The 19,953-nt window shown below is 42.1% G+C and overlaps 1 protein-coding gene across 4 annotated transcripts in view; it reads left to right on the top strand.

Annotated features, from left to right (window-relative positions):
- Positions 1-19,953, top strand: part of ptprq (protein tyrosine phosphatase receptor type Q) — a 43,033-nt gene that overhangs the window by 14,976 nt on the left and 8,104 nt on the right. For 3 of the 4 annotated variants that reach the window (XM_017305544.1, XM_008412413.2, XM_008412410.1), the window contains 25 exons: positions 2,022-2,523; positions 2,611-2,772; positions 2,861-3,040; positions 3,188-3,295; positions 3,498-3,779; positions 4,608-4,889; positions 5,286-5,406; positions 5,516-5,670; positions 5,781-5,926; positions 6,972-7,143; positions 8,372-8,692; positions 9,000-9,275; positions 9,378-9,529; positions 9,822-9,963; positions 12,970-13,245; positions 13,331-13,699; positions 15,723-15,832; positions 16,030-16,216; positions 16,304-16,542; positions 17,624-17,693; positions 18,035-18,193; positions 18,301-18,592; positions 18,700-18,773; positions 19,127-19,226; positions 19,349-19,477. In XM_017305544.1, coding sequence (XP_017161033.1) covers positions 2,022-2,523; positions 2,611-2,772; positions 2,861-3,040; positions 3,188-3,295; positions 3,498-3,779; positions 4,608-4,889; positions 5,286-5,406; positions 5,516-5,670; positions 5,781-5,926; positions 6,972-7,143; positions 8,372-8,692; positions 9,000-9,275; positions 9,378-9,529; positions 9,822-9,963; positions 12,970-13,245; positions 13,331-13,699; positions 15,723-15,832; positions 16,030-16,216; positions 16,304-16,542; positions 17,624-17,693; positions 18,035-18,193; positions 18,301-18,592; positions 18,700-18,773; positions 19,127-19,226; positions 19,349-19,477 — 5,006 coding nt within the window. The remainder of the gene's footprint in view (positions 1-2,021; positions 2,524-2,610; positions 2,773-2,860; positions 3,041-3,187; positions 3,296-3,497; positions 3,780-4,607; positions 4,890-5,285; positions 5,407-5,515; positions 5,671-5,780; positions 5,927-6,971; positions 7,144-8,371; positions 8,693-8,999; positions 9,276-9,377; positions 9,530-9,821; positions 9,964-12,969; positions 13,246-13,330; positions 13,700-15,722; positions 15,833-16,029; positions 16,217-16,303; positions 16,543-17,623; positions 17,694-18,034; positions 18,194-18,300; positions 18,593-18,699; positions 18,774-19,126; positions 19,227-19,348; positions 19,478-19,953) is intronic. The other variant, XM_008412412.1, reaches the window with a different exon arrangement.

The following is a 19,953-nucleotide window of genomic DNA, read 5'->3' as shown; positions in this document are numbered from 1 at the left end:
AGCCAACACAACCTTACAGCATCCAGAGCCTTAAGGAACTCCGGGCGGATCTCATCCACCCCCGGCGCCCTGCCACCTAGGAGCTTTTTGACCACCTCGGCAACCTCATCCCCAGAGACTGGAGAGCCCAACCTATAGTCCCCAGGCTCAGCTTCCTCAACAGAAAGCATGTTGGTGGAATTGAGGAGGTCTTCGAAGTATTCCGCCCACCGGCCCACAACGTCCCGAGTTGAGGTCAGCAGCACACCATCCCCACTATAAACAGTATTGGTGCTGCACTGCTTCCCCCTCCTGAGACACCGGATGGCGGACCAGAATCGCCTCGAAGCCATACGGAAGTCTTTCTCCATGGCCTCTCCAAACTCCTCCCACGCCCAAGCTTTTGCCTCAGTGACCACCCGAGCTGCATGCCGCTTCGCCCACTGGTACCCATCAGCTGATTCTGGAGTCCCAAAGGCCAAAAAGGCCCGGTAGGACTCCTTCTTCAGCTTGACAGCATCCCTCACCGAAGGTGTCCACCAACGGGTTCCAGGGTTGCCGCTACAACAGGCACCAACAATCTTGCAGCCGCAGCTCCGATAAGCTGCCTCGGCAATGGAGGCACTGAACATGGTCCACTCAGACTCAATGTCCCCAACCTCCCCCGGAACGTGTTCGAAGTTCTGCCGGAGATGGGAGTTAAAGCTCCGTCTCACAGGGGACTCCACCAGACGTTCCCAGCAGACCCTCACTACACATTTGGGCCTGCCAGGTCTGACCGGCTTCCTCCCCCACCACCGGAGCCAACTCGTTCCTCCCAACCATGCCCCTCCAGGTCTCACTGTCATTGCCCACGTGAGCGTTGAAGTCCCCCAGTAGAACAAGGGAGTTCCCAGGAGGGGCACTCTCCAGTACCCCCTCTAAGGACTCCAAAAAGGGTGGGTAATCTTAACTGTTGTTCGGCCCGTAAGCACAGACAACAGTCAGAACCCGTCCACCCACCCGTAGGCGGAGGGAGGCTACCCTCTCGTTCACCAGGGTAAATCCCAACGTACAGGCGCCGAGATGGGGGGCAACAAGTATGCCCACTCCTGCCCGGCGCCTCTCTCCGTGGCCAACTCCAGAGTGGAAGTACGTCCAGCCCCTCTCAAGGAGACTGGTTCCAGAACCAGAGCCATGCGTCAAGGTGAGGCCAACTATTTCTAGCCGGAACCTCTCAGCCTCGCACACTAGCTCTGGTTCCTTCCCCACCAGAGAGGTGACGTTCCACGTCCCAAGAGCCAGCTTCTGCGGCGGAGGCTCAGGCCGCCAGTGTCCCCTCCCTCAGCTGCCGCCTGTTAAACACTGCACCTGACCCCTTTGGCCCCTTCAACGGGTGGTGAGCCCATTGGAAGGGGGACCCACGTCTCCTCTTCGGGCTGAGCCCGGCCAGGCTCCATGGGTAAAAGCCCGGCCACCAGGCGCTCGCCATCGTGCCCCACCTCCAGGCCTGGCTCCAAAGTGGGGCCCCAGTGACCCCCGTCCGGGCGAGGGAACGCTAGATCCAAGGTTGTTGTGCATCATAAGGGGTCTTYGGGCTGCACTTTGTCTGGTTCCTCACCTAGGACCTGTCTGCCTTGGGTGACCCTACCAGGGGCATAAAGCCCCAGACAGCAAAGCTCCTAGGATCATCGCAACACTCAAACCCCTCCACCCCGATAAGGTGGCAGCCCGAGAAGAGACTCTGTAAACATGACAAGTTAAATATTTTCATTGCCACAAATGTTAAAATAATGTACGTTTGCAGAAGAATTACAATTACTTTATTTTCTTTAAATGTGTTTTATTCTGACATTCTGAATTCTAACAGGTATTTCTTGCAAGCCTACCTATACATTCAGCTTTACTGCTGGTATTGAACTTCCATTACGTGTAAATATGCTAATCAAAAGTAGTAAATCGGAGCTGTTATTCCAAAACCTTGAATACATTTTACTGCACTCATCAATTGATTCCTAAGTAAAATTAAACTTTTCTATCTTGCTTTTCTTTCTTCCCCTCAGAATATAACCGATTCACACGAAAATGAAACACTTCCTCCAAATGGCGACAACACTCTGAGGCGGAGAAAGAGATCTGATGAGCTCAGTTCGGTCACGTCGCCGCCGACTTTTACGGCTACAGTTTCAGCCCGCACTCTGCCCACTGGAATGACTGCCTCCAGCTTTGCTCGCTCAGAAAGCAGAAGCACTGATCACACTGCCAACACTGATTTTCAGCATACCCTCCACCTTGCAATCGCAGATGAGTCCAGCCCAGGTTATGATTCAGAAAGCATTACTCAGTCTTTTGACAATGTCAGCTCTAGGACATCCGCTCTGCCCGTGACGTCTGTGCCACGTAATACCCATCCGCCCTGGCTCACGGAGCAGTCACGCACAGACGCGGTGACCTCGGCAACGTCCGCCTTGGGTCTTACTCCAGGTCAGCTGCGCCTGTCCACACGTGATGTTTCATTTACTGGGAACGTTTTGACACGCAGTGGAGCAGTAACAGGAACTCCAGGTGCACCAACTGCTCCATATACTACATGTTTCACTTTACTTTGTATGTACCCTCATGAACAACGTGTGCTCTTAATCCCTGACCCAGGTGTTACCGTAAGACAAGAAGTGGTGGACGTTTTGTCCAAGGAGCTTTCGTACTTGGTGTCAGATCTGAATCCTTTTACTGAATATGTGTTCAGAGTCACTGCCTCCACCACTGCTGGGGAGGGACCTGCTGCAGATACCACTGAGAAGACCAGTGAGCAGGGTATGAAAACAGGAGGGAACCCTTTTGGGAGCACGGCCTAAAGCAAGAGTTTCTTTCCCTGCAGTAACTTCTTGCATTTTCCTTCTAGTTCCCAGCTCAGTGCTTGAAGTGTCCTATCAAAATATGAGCTCCACATCAATTCTTGTGAATTGGGTCCCACCACTCAATCCCAATGGGCGGATCACACATTACAGCGTATATGGCCTCAATCTGCGTAGCAATCAAACCATGAAGTGGGTTGCTAACACCACCAGCATATTAATATCAGGTACAGAGTTCATTCAGAGTTCATTCCATGAGAAAATATCAATATATTGTGCTGATTTCTCTTTTCAAGACTATGTACTTTGGAGTCTAGAGAATACATGTTGATGCATGTTTTTTTTTCTTTTTTTTTGTCTGGTTTGATGTGTAGATCTGGACAAGCACACGGGCTACAAGCTACGCATAGCTGCATCTACAGCTGTGGGAGAGAGCACTCTGTCAGAGGAGGATGATGTTTTTGTTTTTACTTTAGAGGATGGTATGAAATAATCAGACATACACAATTTCTATTTAATTTTCACAGTTGAAAAGATTATTAAGCTATTGCAGTAAAAAAAAAAGAAAGATTTTCCTTCTCAAAATGTCAAGGATATTAAGTGCCTGGATTCTGTGTTTGTCATTTTATCTTAAAAAAATCTTTAAATCCTCTCTGGGTAATATGCTGCCCATGTTTTTCTCAGAGCCCGACTCCCCTCCTGAAAATCTCTCAGTGGTTGAAACGAGCCCCTCTACAGCCTCTCTGACCTGGTCGGCTCCAGAGAAAGCTAATGGAGTGATCCAGTACTATGAGGTCTTCTATGAAAACGACTCCTACTTTGCAGTGATGAACACCACTTCAAACAGAGTCACTCTGACCAGTTTAAAGCCGTTCTCGTTTTACAACGTGTCTGTGAGGGCATACACTCGCTACGGCAACGGCAACCAAACGTCCGAAACGTTGAACCTGCTCTCTGGAGAAGATGGTGTGTTGAAGGATGTACAATAGCTTTTAAGCCTCTTGACCCTGGCCATGATTTGTCATGTTATAACTTCCAACTCAAATGTGTATTATTTGGATATGATTTGACAGAAAACAAAAAAACAAAATAGAAAAAGCAGAAAATGTACGTATGTCGATTCTTCTTTGCAAAGTTCCTCGGGCTCAGTCCGATTGGATAAACATCTATGCAAATCTATGTTATGTCTTGCACTAGATTTGAAATCTTGACTTTGACTGGGCCACTCTAATGGGTGCACGTGGGTGCTCAAAGTCTGGCCTGTGGGCCATTTGCAGCCCAAGGGAGAGTTTTTGTGTGGCCCATAATTGCAACTTTAAAATGGTACGAGTCTAAACTGGCATCACAGGCAGTTAAAGCTGATGGACACCTGTCAGGGCAAGAGTTTCACTGATAAATACAGCTTAGAATGGAAAATGTTTGTCTTTCTTTAAACCCGTTTTTGTTGTCATTTTAATTCCCTAGTACCTTAATAATACGTTATATCTGGAAATCAAATTCTTCTGTCATCATCATTACTTTCAGCTCAATGACTTTGATCCATGTGGCAAAAAATAAAAAAATGTTTCTGTGTCTTTGCCTTTTCTTTTCCACTGTTCCAAGAAAAAGGAAACATAAACTATGCTTTCTACTGTCACATGCAATCCCAATAAATGACTTTGAGATTTGTGGTTGTAACATGACAAAATGTGGAAAGGTTTAAAATATACAATCCCTGCAAGGCAGTTTTCACAAATACACACATGGAAGAACAACTAGAAACTATACCAGACCCTGTTTGTATCCCCTCTGCAGTTCCAGGCAGTCCTCCATATGGACTTTCCTACGAGTCAATCAGCCCCAGTGAGGTGAATGTGTCGTGGTACGCTCCTCTGCAGCCAAACGGCATTGTTACTCACTACAACCTGGAGCTCTGGAACGCCTCCCATCACCTGAACCTCACCTCACCGACCAACTCCCTCCACATCACCCACCTGGGGAAGTACGCTCAGTACCGCATCGTGGTTCAAGCACACACTCGAGCAGGGCCAGGAAACTACAGCAGCGAGCCACTCAACATCACCACACTCGAGGATGGTGAGAGGGATGGGCAAGGGGGCTGGCATTGAGAAAAGGGCAGGGCTTGGGTTCACTTTCAGGTCCTTGTGAGATGACGTCTTCTCTGATCAAATCAGACCTTCTTGCAAGGGTGCGTCTCTGTGCTTCAGCTAACGCTAATGATGTTACATCGCAGGTTTCTCAGCCTACAAGATCCCCGTATGTCTTATCCAGACTCATTGTTACAATAAGAGGAAAAAACTAAACTAATAGTTTTTGCATTTCAGGAGACTATTCCATTCCTCTCTTGGCATTTTTCTTGGAGCAGTCACAGCTTTCTTCCTTGCACCCTTGCCAAATCTTTGAGAAGTTGATCCACCCAACTTTTCAGTTGTTTGTTGTGCATCACTGGAAAGTTTTTCTCCTGCATCTCAGCTCCAGACACCCCCCCTCAGTTCCTCCAAGCCAGGAAGTTGTCTGACTATGAGGTAGAGCTGTCATGGGAGCCACCACTTAATGCCAACTCAGAAATACTCTACTACATAGTCAGAGTTTGGTGAGTCTAGAAAACATAATTACTCATTTTATTTAAAAGTAAGAAATTGGTAAGAAAGAACATGACTGTGTGGCATGAGTTGTTTTTTTTTTTCTTTTTCCTTTGTTAGGAATGAAACTGCTGAGACGTGGCAGAATGTGACAGAGACGTCTGTGGTTATTAATGTGGACTCAGAGAGTCGCTACAACGCCTCTGTCTCCAGCTGGACCAGACTGGGAGACGGAGGAGTGCTGATCTATATCAGCTTCACCACCACAGAAGCAGGTACCGCACACTGTGACAGCTGGCTTTATTCGCTGCCTCGCATACAAAATGAACTTTTCTTTGTGCATTTTCTACATGATGTTGTGTCAGTCTCCTGTCTCGTCTTTCAGAGCCATTTGACCCGCCACAGAATGTGACGGTTGTAAATGTGACCGCTTCCTCTGTCACCTTGATGTGGCAACCACCGACTGAACCAAATGGAATCATTGTGCACTACACTATTTACTACACCAATAACAGGACTGTGATAGAAAAGGTAAATCACAAGTTTTAAGGCTTTGGGTAGGGTAGCTTAAATTTACAGTTCTCCCTGCTCAGCACTTGGCTGCTGTACGGTTGTGATGAATTGCTTTTCTTATGTTTTCCCAAATATCTTCTTTTTCTTTTTTCAGCATTTTGACTTTGTAGGAAAAGCTGCGAGAGGTCATAGAAATACCTGCCTTGCATTAAGTAGTTTTACACGTGTTCTCTAATAGACCCACACAAAGAAGTCCACAACTGTGGAAGTAAAAGAACGGTGATATTTAATTTTCAAGTATAATGCTGAATTTGTCTTCAGCCTTCCTGGTTCAGTACTTTGTAGAACTACATTTTAGTGCTACTACATCTGCAAGCCATCATAACACACAGATATGTATTGGTCTGAATCCTCGTACTGTAACACTCGCAGCACGTTTAGCTTCGTTCTCCTGCTGGTGGATGAACCTTCTGCCTAATTTCAAGTTTTTTGCAATCTATAAAATACTTTGCCCTGTTTTAGCTCCTCAGATAAGTTTAATCCTCTTACCTGTCCCTCCAGAAGAAATTCTAACATTTATTTTAAGTCTGTTAGTTTTTCTGGACAGCCATTTCTTTATTAGATATACAGTTGTACCATATGATTTCTACTTTTAAAGAAGAGATAGAACAACATTTTCCCTGATCTGTCTGATGTGCTCTTCAGAGTTTAGGATGCTCCTCACTGATCTTGAACGGATCTCTGAGGCTTTCATAAACTTATACTGGGTTTAAATGACACATGTTGACTCTTATTTACAGTAGCAGTGATGGATATTTGTCATTACCTTCACTGTATGCATTTTATACCAAAACACTGCTCTGATTTCTTCTTTTCAGCTTTTGATCCATGACTCCAGAAAGAAATCCATCTCATTTTAGGAGGGATGACAAATTCAGCTGCGTCTTGTGTCGATCAATACCTTTCTTGTTTATTTCTCACACGTCTCTGTACACAGACTACTTTGTGCAAATGCGGAAAAGCCTGACTCAGTTTGTGGAAATAACTATTTTTTTCCCCACAGAGAGTTCGAGTGCCAGACTTACCACCCCGTTACCTCCCTGACTCGCCCTTCATCTACACCCTGACTCGACTGATAGGAGGCAGCAACTACACCCTATGGATGACGTCGAGCACCGTACAGGGTGACGGAGGGGTCCAGTCAGAACCTATAAACCTGCTCTTACCAGAAGACGGTCAGTCAGAAACACAAACAAACCGCAGTCTGCATATATCTCCATAGAATTATAAAAAAAATATATCAAAATACCTATTTTATATTCCATTTAAGGCTAGAAAATATGAGTAATAATTCACAGCACTTCTTGAGGGCAAGTCTGCACTCTTTTTTTTCCACATCTTCTCTTACCTTGAAATAAAATTACATAAAAACTCTGCAATAAAGAGACTTCCAGGCAGGCAGTGGCTGGAGATAACTGTCAGTATGTTGGACTGTTTGGCTGTGACAGAATGGCATTTTATGCATGACAAATAAAAAAGAAGTGAGGGATTAAAAAACTAAAAATAAGGAGTAACTTTGGAAGAAACAGAGAACTGACTAGCTTTTTGAACGTTTATTTGGTTTTGTGGTGCCAAAGTAGTGTTTCCAAGGTGAATGAAATTGGCTATATTTATATTCAACATTTAATTTCGTTTTTTGTACCTAAAATTATTCTCTAGGTTTTTATGTGATTTTGGGAAAAATGGTGCAGACTTCCGCCAGACTTTGTAGAAAACAGATTTTGCTGCCATTTTGTAATGTTGACATTTTGTTTTTGAAGTATTCGCTGTCTCCGTATGTTCATACTGACCCTGTATCTCTGCCTGTGCTCCAGTTGCTCCACTATCAGCCAAAGATCGGACCTCCCGGGCAACTTGTCCCTCCTGCACAGCCAAGCCCAGCAGGGGCTGACTCACCGGGTCATAGACTCCTTATAACCATTATTTTTTTTATGATTATCTAGATCTTTGACATCCGCTTGATTTCCCTTTTGTTTAACTCTTTTCTACTCTGTGTATGATAAAGTGTTTCTAAAGGAGCTGAGAAGAACAGGATGAGTATTTCTTTTTATCTTTCGTTCTTACTTCTCTAAATTTTCAGTGTGCAACTTTTACTTCAAAGTCCCCCGTGTGCATTTCACATTGCGCTGTTGATATTATGCAGTAGCTGTTTTCTGTTCAACTCTGCTGTATTTCTGTAATGTTAATGCAAATTTCAATTGTTCTGATAAATGTAAATGAAATTATGACCACTAACTTGAAAGAATACTTTACATGACGCCCTAACTGTTTTGCTGTTTATTTCCTGTTGTACTGTGTTTTAATGATGGACACCTTCGTGATAATAAATTCTCCTTAATTGTGTTTGGTGTTTTAAGCAACGTTCAGTAAAGGTAACACCGTCTTACCTKTTTCCTTTTGCAGTGCCGAGTGAYCCGGTCTCAAACCTGACAGCTCAGATCTTCAGCTCCACGATCATCATTGTGAGCTGGGATCCTCCCTCCGAGCCAAACGGCCGTCCCTACTACATCCTCACCTTGCAGGAGGCTGGCATATTCCCGAACATGAGCAGCACAGGGACCATGGCTGTGAACAAGACCATCAAGCAAAACACCACCGAGAATGTTTTCCTGTTTACCAGACTGAGGAAGTATTTTCCATATGTACTGACTGTTACTCCAGCAACGGGAGCTGGTCCTGCCTACAATCAAACCAGCACCATGTACCTGAGAACAGATGATGACAGTGAGTGTATTTATTTTTATGATTTCAACATCCAAATTTACTATACTGCATTCTCATTCGTGGAACTCATTATGGTCTGTCAAGCTGGTATAGCGGAAACCAGAACTTCACACAGTTGACTACAGTTGTCGCGATTTTAATCATTTACATTTCTGCACTACTTTGTGCTGGTTGGTCACATGGCATTCAAATAAAATACAATAAAATTTGTGGTTTTAATAACAAAACATCACATAAGCAACATCATGGCTGTATATACACAGACACACAGACAGCAGCACTGATGATTGTATGTTTCTCTCTTTAGTTCCCAGTTCTCCTCCGTTGCTGTTGTCAACTAGAAACCTTTCTTCCTCCTCCATCGCTGTGGTGTGGCAACGCCCTCTGGAGGCTAATGGAGAAATAACAGAGTACACCCTCACTTTGTCTGGACCTGGGGGCACAAACACAACGCAAGTCCCCGACACATCTGTCATCCTCACTAACCTAGCGTCGTTTACGGCTTACAACCTCACCATCATAGCTTCAACGCGTAAAGGCGCAGGGCCCAGCCTGCTTGTGCAGCTTCACACTGATGAAGCCGGTCAGTTAGAAACCAGATCCCAAAGATTTCTATAAGCGTGAAGTCAAGGTAATAATTTTCTATTTTGTTTTTTGTTTTTTCTGTGCTGTCTTTTCCCTCCAGGTCCTTCCTCCCCTCCCCGTAACTTGACTATATACAACCACACAGCCGTTTCCGTKTGGTTGACCTGGGAGCCTCCTCTGGAGCCTAATGGAGTGGTGATAAAGTACGGATTCCGGATCCGAGACTTCATCACACAAACCGTCACACATCGGGTACTGTTAATTTCACACACTGAAAGCTCCTTCACAATAACAACAGAACACACACAACCCAACACACACACACACGCAGGCACATACGCACACTCCACAGAACCACTCAGGAAGAATGCGCACGTACGTGGGGTAATTTCACACTCCACGTATTGCTTTGCGGTAATATTATCCTTAAACGCACGCGTGCATTTCTATGCTGATGCACTGATCTTATCCACTCCATCAGTGAATCTGGATATCTTAATCTTGTATGTGTGTTTTATTTGGTTGTGTGTTGGAACAAATGCAGAATTCCTCTGGTTCGTCGACCACAGAGCAGCTGTCAGGCTTCAGGCCTCACAGCTCCTATGAGATCAGTGTGTACAGTTACACCAGAGTGGGCCATGGGAATCAATTCAGCAGCCCTGTGACCTTCACAACCAATGAGTCAGGTAAAACACACACTGGGGAGAGTCACACAGACCCACGTTCCTTTAGTGTGAAAGGTATTTAGTACACGTTTGCTTTAAAAAAAAAAGACATCTTGGGGCAAATAGGATTTTAGCAATAAAAACTGTTTTATTTCAGTTTGTTTACAAGACATCTTATTTTACCTGTAACCTTAAGGGGAGAATGGGGCGATCCTTAACTATTGTCACTTTCTTTGAAGTGCATTTGCAGGTTGTGCAGTAAAGATGCAATATGGTAATCTCAAACCGAAAAAAAAAATTTAAGAGAGACTGTTTTTTTCTCATGAAAGATCTAAGTAACAATTTTTGTAAACTGGTTGCAACTGAGGCATTTATAATTAATGTTTTAATCTTGATTAAAGCGTTGGAAAAAACTGTTATTTGTAAAAAAAATAAAAAATCTTTCCGTTTCCTTACTCTATAAAACACAGATGTCTGTTTTCTTGTGGCCCCTCTTCAAGATGGGAAAGCTCCAAAAACCTTATTTATAAGTGAGGCAAACTTGATAATAAATCTGTGAAAAACTAAGCTTGACTAAACTTGTCTATACATAAATATAAAATTGGTGACTACAAAAACTTAAAATAACTGGAACAGTGTCAAGCAAAGCTGGGTGAGAACCTATTTTTATCTTTTCAACATGCATAGTGAAGAGGATGGCAAAATAAATAATAATAATACAAAAATCTTCAAAGCTCACTGTTTGAGAACTGCAAAGTGTTGCAGTAGAAATCTGCTTCTGCAATTAACGACAAACAGTTTCTCTAATTTTAACCCCAGAAGAAAGTGGAGCCCTTCCTCCAGGCCAGGGTCTACTTTAAGTGGAGGAGTTTAAATATCTGCCTTGTTCCTTGACGTTAAGGTACAGCGGGAAATGGTTAGACAGATTGGAACCTTATCTGCAGTAATGGGAGCGCAGCTGTGATCTGTTGAGGTGAAAAAAAAAACTGCTGAAAAAGAGCAAAGCTTTTGATTTATCTGTCTTTCTACATTCTACCCTTCAAAAAACGTGACTGCTCGGATGGTTAGACAAAGCGTTTAAACTTTATTTTTTGATGTTGATATACATTACTTTGATTTTCTAATTAGTTAAATACAACTTTATGTTTCGCTTAAGTTTAAATATGCTATGAGAGAAAAGGCCCGTGTCTCTTACTCACTCTTCTAAATGAAAAGGACAAGAGAGCGTGGAATTTAATTAAGGCAGATAAGCGTTGATTTCCATAAGTCACAAAATGGCAACAAGAAAAGGACCAGCCTAAACTTTTCTGTATCTACAATCAGAATAGAAATGCAAAGTTCAAAAGAACTGTAACTGTGGGAAATAAAGTTTACTCTGTGATCATGCACAAAGAGGAAGATTACATATAGAATAAAAAGGGAAAAAAACAGAGCTTTAATGTTGGTGTAGCTGTAGAAAACTACTGCAATAAAATATGTATTCATAAGAACTTTTAAAACACATTTTCTGTGGGTTCAAATAGATGTGAAGTATTGTATGTGAATTTTGTCTATGTGACTGATAAGAAATGCGTCTAAAGAGTCAGCAAAAAAAAAAAAAAAAAAAAACAAAGAAGAAGAAAGAACTTACTTCCAGCGGTTATCGTTTCAAAAGGTCTGAGTCAGCTCTACAATGCATGCAATGCCGTGGAAGCTCATAAGGCTTATAGGTGGAAAATGCTTCAAAAAGTTTCTCTCATAGAGACGCGATAAAGTGTTTTGCTCAAAGTGCAAAGAAACATTTGAGGTCTGAGTCCACCAAAAAATTTGCACTTCTGTGACTTTGGACTCTCAGTAGCTGCTGTTTGAAACGCTCTGATCCTCTCCACTTTTTCAACCTGCGAGTAATCTGACACCTTCCACTATATGAAAATTGGTTTTAGTAAAAGAAGTCTGGTCGAAAAGTGTAATATTGGCTCTTCAGATGAAGAGATAAAAGTGGTATCCAAAAATAGCTAAAAGTACCTGGCATTCACTGTAACTGGAAAAAGTTTAGTTGTTAGTAACAAGTTTCTGTTTTTTAGGACAATGTGAGATTGAAAAAAAAAAAACATTCTTGACAATTGTGGAACTTTTTTTCTCATAAAAATGTAATTATTCTCAGCAAAAAAAAAAAAACCCTGAGTCTTTTTCACAGTGACATTTATTAATTTTGTGTATGCAGAGCTGATGGGTAGTGGGGGCTGATGGTGACAGCCTATCCCAGCTGTCACTGTGAGCAGTGATCACCCAGGGAAGATTACAAATCCATCACAGGGCCAAACGTAGATACACACAATGCAAACATGGTTTCTTGCTGTACAGTGAATCAGGAGTCGCATATTTTGTGCTTTAAAAATGATTCATGCCGTTCAGCCTTTGATAACAGCAGACTTCATTTAACAGGTTTAGAGATAACATCTAAGAATTTAAAGATTATTGGATGCAGTAGGTGTTAACCTACTAAGATGTAAAGGTCCAGCTAAATTTACTTGTTGGAGAGGAAGACATTGGTCAAAGAAAAAAACTGAAGTTTTTAGCTGCAATATATATGGCAACATGTGGAAATGTGCTGGGCCTTTGAAAGTTTTTGAAGGAAGTCTCTGCAAAGAAGGATGTTTGTGGAGCTGGAGATAAAAATGAGAAAAAATCTTGAAAAAACCAGGCTACATAACCCAGAGTCCATCATTGCTGTGTAATTGTTGAAAACAAAAACAAGAATTACATGAAAATATTCAAGGATATTAAAAGCTAATCATTTTGGTGCTACAACAAAATGAACCAAAAAAATATACTGAAGAAGTTGCAATCAATTAAAAAAAATATATGTGTAACATAATTATTGTTTAGGTTAGTTCATAATAATTATTTAATAGTAAAGAAAATCTGCCAGTAGACAATTACTCTTTCAAAACTTAACCGATGCAGAAATCTGGTTGAACTAAATATAGCTATAAAATATGTTGAAATTAAATTTGGCCTCTTGCTTTCTTCTGCACCTGTCTGTAGTCTCCGATGCTGTAGGGAATTTATCCTGCTCAGGACTGAGCTGGGATTCTGTCGAACTGTCCTGGGAAGTTCCAGCCAACCCGAATGGACAGATCCTGTTTTACGAGATCACAGCGGAGGTCGACGTGCAAGCCTTTACCCACCAGGCCTACGCACCACAGTATAAGGTGACCGGGCTGTCACCAGACCAAGAGTACGCATTCACTGTAGTTGCGGTAAACTCTGCAGGACCAGGAGACGGCCTGAACTGCACAGCATTCACCCTTTCTGAATCGGGTTAGTCACGTTAAGTGTTTCGTTCTTCACAAAAATACCATGTTTGTTTTGTATTTGAAACTAACTCGTCTTTGCCTCCTGACAGTTCCAACCGCTCCTCGCTTCCTGTCCATCTCTGAGGTCACAGCAACCAATGTGACACTTCGGTGGGCAGCGCCGGTCTCCGTTCCTGGCCTGCTGAAAGAGTATCATGTTGTGGCTCAGCTGATTTCAGCTGTTTGCGAACCAAACACACAGGCTGCTGTCCTGCCAACCCCAGAGGACAGCATGGCCTTGCACTGCGTGGAGGACAATTTTAATGTGTCAGTGAATGCCTCAGATGGTGCTGAAGAAGCCAGTGTCATCCTCCAGTCCCTGGCTAAATACAGACGCTATCGCTTCAAAGTGGCTGCTGTGACCAATGCTGGACCTGGAGAATATGCTGAGTGGATTTATGCATACACCCTGGCTGGAAGTAGGAACACAAACTATTGATGTGACCTTTATGTGTTGTCTAATTAGACTTGGTAGCTATACAGGGCGCCACGTAACATTTGACTAATACCTTTTGGATTTGTACACAGACAGATTAATTAGATTATAGAGAATGTACAACTTTCTATATAAAAATGTGAAGAAAATCAAATTCAATCAATAGGATATTTTCTCCCTTCATACGGTCACACCTGAAAGTCTTAATGTAGTGTAGCATAATGCTTTCCAACAGGTTATTAAAAATAATCCTGCACGGGCGCATCTTCATATTGCTCTTAAGCTGCCCTCATTCACCAGGTTTAATATTAAAGCTATTATTACATCAATCTGTGTATCTAATTTTAAATCTCCATAGTGATATTGTACCGCTGAGCTTCGATCTTTATCAACATAATCGTGCAGGAACTTATCACAAATAAAAGTTTGAAGCATGTTTTGTGCATTTGCATTTAATCTCAATCAAATTAGATGAAATCTTACCACAAACTCTCAATGGGGTTTAAGTATGGAGACTGGAAAGAGCAGGAATGAGCAGGAATGATATGCACATTTAAAAAAAATAAATAAATAAAAATAACCCAGGTCAGGGCACTGGAACACAAAATGTCAATAACTGAGAGCGTAAAGGTGGGTCTTTGCTGCAAGCCAGTGTCCTGCAGATTCTTTGTAGCCCCTCTGACCTTACCTGGAGTGATAAAACAGTTTCAATTTTTAGACATCCATTGTGTCTCTAATTCCAGGTCAAATGCCTTTTTGCATAGAATTGCCATATTTACAAGGATAAAGAACTCGAAGTCACAAATTAGTAAAAACTACCAAAATATCCCTGCACATTTCCCTATAGCTCTAAATGACAGGTTTTTCACTCCTAAATCATTAATGCATACTTAGACATCAGGTTTTTTAAAAAAACAAACAAAAAAAAAACATCATAAATCATAAATCTAAAGACACGTTGTCCAGTATTTCAATCTGTCCAATTTTTGTTTAAGTCTGACTGTTTTTTTTTTCTCCTGAAGAAAATGAAATGACATCAGACTTATATATTGCTTTTCAACCCTCAAAGGGCTCTTGAAGGCTATTTGAAAAAACAAACAAGCAAACATTCTCACAATATGATACTCCCACTTTAATATTTCACGATCGGTAATGTTTGTTCAACGAGATGTGCATTGTTTGTTTGTTCTTAAAATGTGCATGCAGGCAAAAAGTGCCATCTTGGTCTGATTTAACCAAAGCATCTTTTTCCACATTTTTACTGTGTCCCCTTCATGGCCTGGGGGAAAATTCAAGCAGGACTTCCTTATTGCTTTATTTTTGCAATGACTTTCGTTATGCTGCTCTTCCAAAAAAAAGGCAATATTTGAGGAGAGTCTGGATAATAGTTGTCCTGTCAATAGATTTTCTGCTCTTCTGAGATTTGGATCTCTGCAGCTCTGATTAATGCTCTCCTTACCTGGCCTACCAGTTTTGGAAGTGCAGCAGTTTTGATGGATTTGCAATTTCACTATTTTCATTTTCAAATGATGGATTGAACAATACTCTGTCAGACGTTCACAGCTTTGGAGGCTGCTTTACACCTAAAACTATGTGCTCTTTTCCATCCTCTTTACTGTTATGTACTTCTTTATTTTGGTCTATCATTTAAAATCCCTGAAGTTTGTGGTAATTACATTAGAGAGTTATCAGTACTTTTCCAAGGCTTGCAGTGATTATACCATGATTTAGTTGTCTTATTTTGGCAAACACATTCCGTGTCACAGCCTGTATTACCATAATGACTTTACTACCTAATATATACTTTCAGAATTAAATAACGTACGTCCCCTAAAGGCACTAAGGCAAGCAAAAAAAGTCACGTAAAGTTTGCTTACTTGGAATCCAATAAATGACCTCAATTTCTTTGATTTTGTTTTGTCCTGTGTGATTAATGTGTTTCCAGGCTTATATGGAGCCACTGCATTTCAGAAAATCACATATTTTTGCTTTTCTCCCCTCCTTAGATCCTGATGCTCCTCCTCGTGACCTTATAGTGATCCCAACCTCCACCAGCCTCCGGATTTCGTGGGAGGTTCCGGCTGTTCTCTCGGGACCAACTTCATATCTTGTGCAGGTCGCCTTCCTGAGCCATAACCTCTGTAAAAATCAAAACATGTAGCTAGTTAATAATACATTACTTTACTTGGAAAGACAACTATTGGCTTTCCTTGGTCAGAGTTTTAAAGCATCAAATGAAGCACAGATTATTGCATTGTGCATGGAATGACAATTTATTTATAATAATCATCATGAACTTTGTTGTTACCTCAGGTGGATGGTCCTGGTGTGAACATCTCAATAGTTCGGTTCCCAGAAGAGTTGACAACAGTCTTTGTGACAAACTTAACAGCTTTCAACCTTTACGCCGTGACTGTCACCGCCTTCACTGGTTCGGTAGAGGATGCTGGCAGTGACGGGAAAGCCGTCGGGCCTATTGTCTTCCAGACACGGGAGGAAGGTACAGGAGTAAAACCTTATCATTATTTTTTACCTTATTTCTTTGCTTTTACATCATGCCTTATTGTTATATATTTTTTTTGTACAGAGCCGAAAGATCCTCCCAAAAATGTGACAGTCTCTGCTGTCCCAGAAAGAGTGAACCTGGTCAGGGTGAGCTTCAGTCCCCCCGAAGAGCCTAATGGAAACATCACTGCCTATTACGTCTTTGTGTATGAGAAGGACCAGCTGGTGAAAAACATGAGTCTCGATAAAATCCACGGAGAACCAAACATGCTGTTTGCTTTCGTGGAAGGCCTTAAAGGAGGGCACACCTACAGCATACAGGTGAGGAAAAACCTCATCTCATTTACCAGGGAGACTGGAGGAGATTTTTTTTTTTTTATGGAGCAATTTTGTTACTTTTGTATTAACAGACTTCATACATGTTTTTCTTAAATGTCTTCATAGTGTGATTGATTGTGATTTTTCACGAGACTGATGTTTCAGTCCCCAATGTGCACTGTGTGACGCGTGAAACCATTACTCCAAAACAAACAAGCCAGACTGTAGTTGGCAAATGAATACTGGAACAAAGACTTTCATTTTTAGAGATATTTCCTGTTGTCTGATGAAAATAAAAAGAACTGGCCATAATGACCTGCGAACGCCATGACAGTTGAGGCAGTATTATGCTGTGGAGTTGCTATGCTGCAGAAGGAACTGGTGCACTCGATAAAACAAGTCCACCAGCAAAAGAACATTATTTGGAAATATTAATGTAGCCATTTTTTGAAGACATTAATAAGCAAATCTCTGACGCATTCTCTCTGCCATTATTATGTCAATTCTAACTGACCTAGAACAAGAGAAGTTTGTTCTGACTTTTCTTAAGACAATGAGAAAAAAAAGGTGTATGTGTCTCTTTTTTATCCAGTGTGGGTATACTTCTGGTCTCAATTGCATTTTGTGCAATAACCTTTATGAATCAAGTCCACAACAAAAGCAAATGGCAAGTAAAAAAATGAATAGAAGCGGTTGGATTTCCTCATGAATTCCCACCTGAGTGTCTTGTGTTGGGTATGGGATTAAAAGCTGTTCAATCGGTCGCAGTGCTGTTGTCTGATGTGTGGAGACATGTTGGTTTTTATCTGACAGCGGGGAGACAATGATCAAAAGTTTTCTTTTTTGTCCTCAACACAGCAGAACTCTTTCATTCTTCTTCCAGATCATGGTGTGTTTCCGACAGTGAATGTGCATGTCATGGGTCTGGACACTCACGCTTTCATGAAGCAGCAAAAACCCAAAAATCATGTTTTCCACTTCCTTAGACCTTTTGGGGGCTTAACTTAGAAATGGTTTGACACCTTCCTGTGCTTATCCCCTCTGTGCTGTCTTCCCTGATTTCATGTGTCTGTTCTGTTTGTAGATTGCGGCAAGAAATGGGGCGGGCAGGAGCCCACTCAGTCCACAAGTCCAGATAACTACAGGGATTAAAGGTACAAGCCCCTTTGTGCTCAAGGGTGTGTCTTTTCTTTTTGTTGCAGTGATTTAGCAAAATTATCTCGCAGAGTTGTAGCTTTAGAGCAGGTGTTCTGGGGTAGGCACATTATGACACAATTAATGTGACATCAGCTCTGTAATGAAGGCAATTTCCATGTTATGTATTTCATCTTTTGCTGTAACAGGTAAAACCTCACACACGCAATGTTTCCCCAGATAACTGTGTGTGTGTGTGTGTGCGTGTGTGTGCGTGTGTGTGTGTGTGTGCGTGTGCGTGTGCTTGTGCGTGTGTGTGTGTGTGTGTGCGTGTGCGCGTGTGTGCGCATGTGTGTTTTAGCCCCATCCAAGCCAACCCAAATACCCCAAGCAGTGCTGGGCCAAGGAGGGGTTTCCATGGTAACCCACAGGAGCATAACCATCCACATGCCTGCCTGTTTCTATAGTGACGACAACGGACCAATCGCAAAAATCCAGGTCATCGTGGCCGAGTCAGGGGGTATGACAGTAATCACTTTTTAGTTAAATACACTTGAATTTCTCCTTTTTTTATTATTATTATTAGAGCTCACACTCATGCATTCTCCAACTTTTATTCTGTCACAGTGAGGGACAATGAGAACCTGACCAATTGGAGGAGAGCCTATTTTCACCGTCCTGCTCCTTACTTCACTGACGCGGGGTTCCCCAACCCCACCTGCTTAGCGAGGGTCAGGGCAGCAGGTGCGGATGTGCTCGTCGGAGGCGGTCGCAGTGTGTCTGGAGATGACCCGTCGCTGCTGAGGCACAACCACACCATCACAGAAACCTACATGATTGGAGAGAACGACAGCTGCATGGGACAGAACGACACAGATCTTTTCTGCAACGGACCTCTGAAGCCCAACACTGTCTACGTGTGAGTGTGCTGGAAGCATTCCGAGCAATGAAATGTTTTTAAAAATTGAAATAGGCTTTGAAAGAATAAAAAGCTCCTGTTGTTCTGCTGCTGTTTTGTAAAAACAGGTTTAAATTCAGAGCCACGAACACCAAGGGCCAATACACAGACTCTGATTTCTCAGAGTATATCAGAACTACAGGTAGGTCTTCAAGAAAAGACCAAGCAATAATTACTCATCTTAGAAAGAATTGAACTTAAAGTACTATGCAAAAAATTTAAATGAGCCCTCATTTATTTAGTTTGCCTCTAATACCATAATAAAGCAACCAAAGTCCAAAAGCAAACTTCAAATGACTTTCTTGAACATAATTGAAGTTGCATATCGTATTTTCAGTTCACTGTGGAAAAAAATAGGTTCATATACTTCATTAAAAGCCCAACATTGTGATGGAATTCATTCTGATGTTGGGTGTAAGCAAAGTTCTGATAATAAGCATATATTGTTCTTGCTTGTTGTTAGGTTGCTTTAATGCTTTCTCTCTCACTTTGCAGCGGATGGACTACTGACCAAAGAGGAACAAATCATCCTGGGTGTTTTGCTGTCATTCTTTCTGGCTGTGTTCCTCATCCTCCTTATCTGTTGCTCAGTCAAGTGAGAGCAATCAAAAGCACATGAAACAACTGTATAATATCATCACCGCATAATTTAAACGTGTTAGTTTTTTGTTTTTTTTCCCAGTGATGTTAACTGCTCTGTCGACGTTTTGTTTCCAGGATCCATCAGCGTAAGAAAGAGGGCGGGACTTATTCACCCAGGGAGGCAGAGATCATAGAGACAAAGTGCAAATTAGATCAACTGATTGCTGTAGCAGATATGGAGCTGAAACAAGAAAAGCTCAATCGGTAAGCCTTTCTTGGTTTTAATATAGAACCATCACTTTGCCAATTTGTGTAGAAGCAGACTGTTCAGCTTTAAACTTGATTTAGCTATGCAAGACAAGATTTCAAATCTATGTGAACAAGGTGAAAACCCTCTTTGCTGCTGCCAACTTGATGTGCAACTCCTGTCAGCGCAGGATCATCTGGCGGTGTTGAGTTTGTTCAAAAAATAGACACAGTAGCTGCAGCGGCAACAAGACACAACACAGCATTGTGGCTTTGTAATTTCCCTTCCCTTCAGTTCTCAGCAGAACAGAGAAATCATTCTGTCTCCTTTATTCCCAGCCAATCTCTGCTACAAAACAGGAATCCAACTTTTCAGCTTCTTTTCTTTGCTTGCAGAGAACAAATTGTCCCACAACTTGGTAGAAAACCCCACTAACAAACATTGAAAATGAATCCATCCATCCATCCATCCATCCATCCATCCATCCATCCAT

Source organism: Poecilia reticulata, linkage group LG6 (assembly GCF_000633615.1).
Source record: "Poecilia reticulata strain Guanapo linkage group LG6, Guppy_female_1.0+MT, whole genome shotgun sequence".
In the NCBI taxonomy this organism is placed as follows: domain Eukaryota; kingdom Metazoa; phylum Chordata; class Actinopteri; order Cyprinodontiformes; family Poeciliidae; genus Poecilia; species Poecilia reticulata.
The sequence above is the reverse complement of the archived record's forward strand: the minus strand, read 5'-3'. Positions and strand labels throughout refer to the sequence as shown.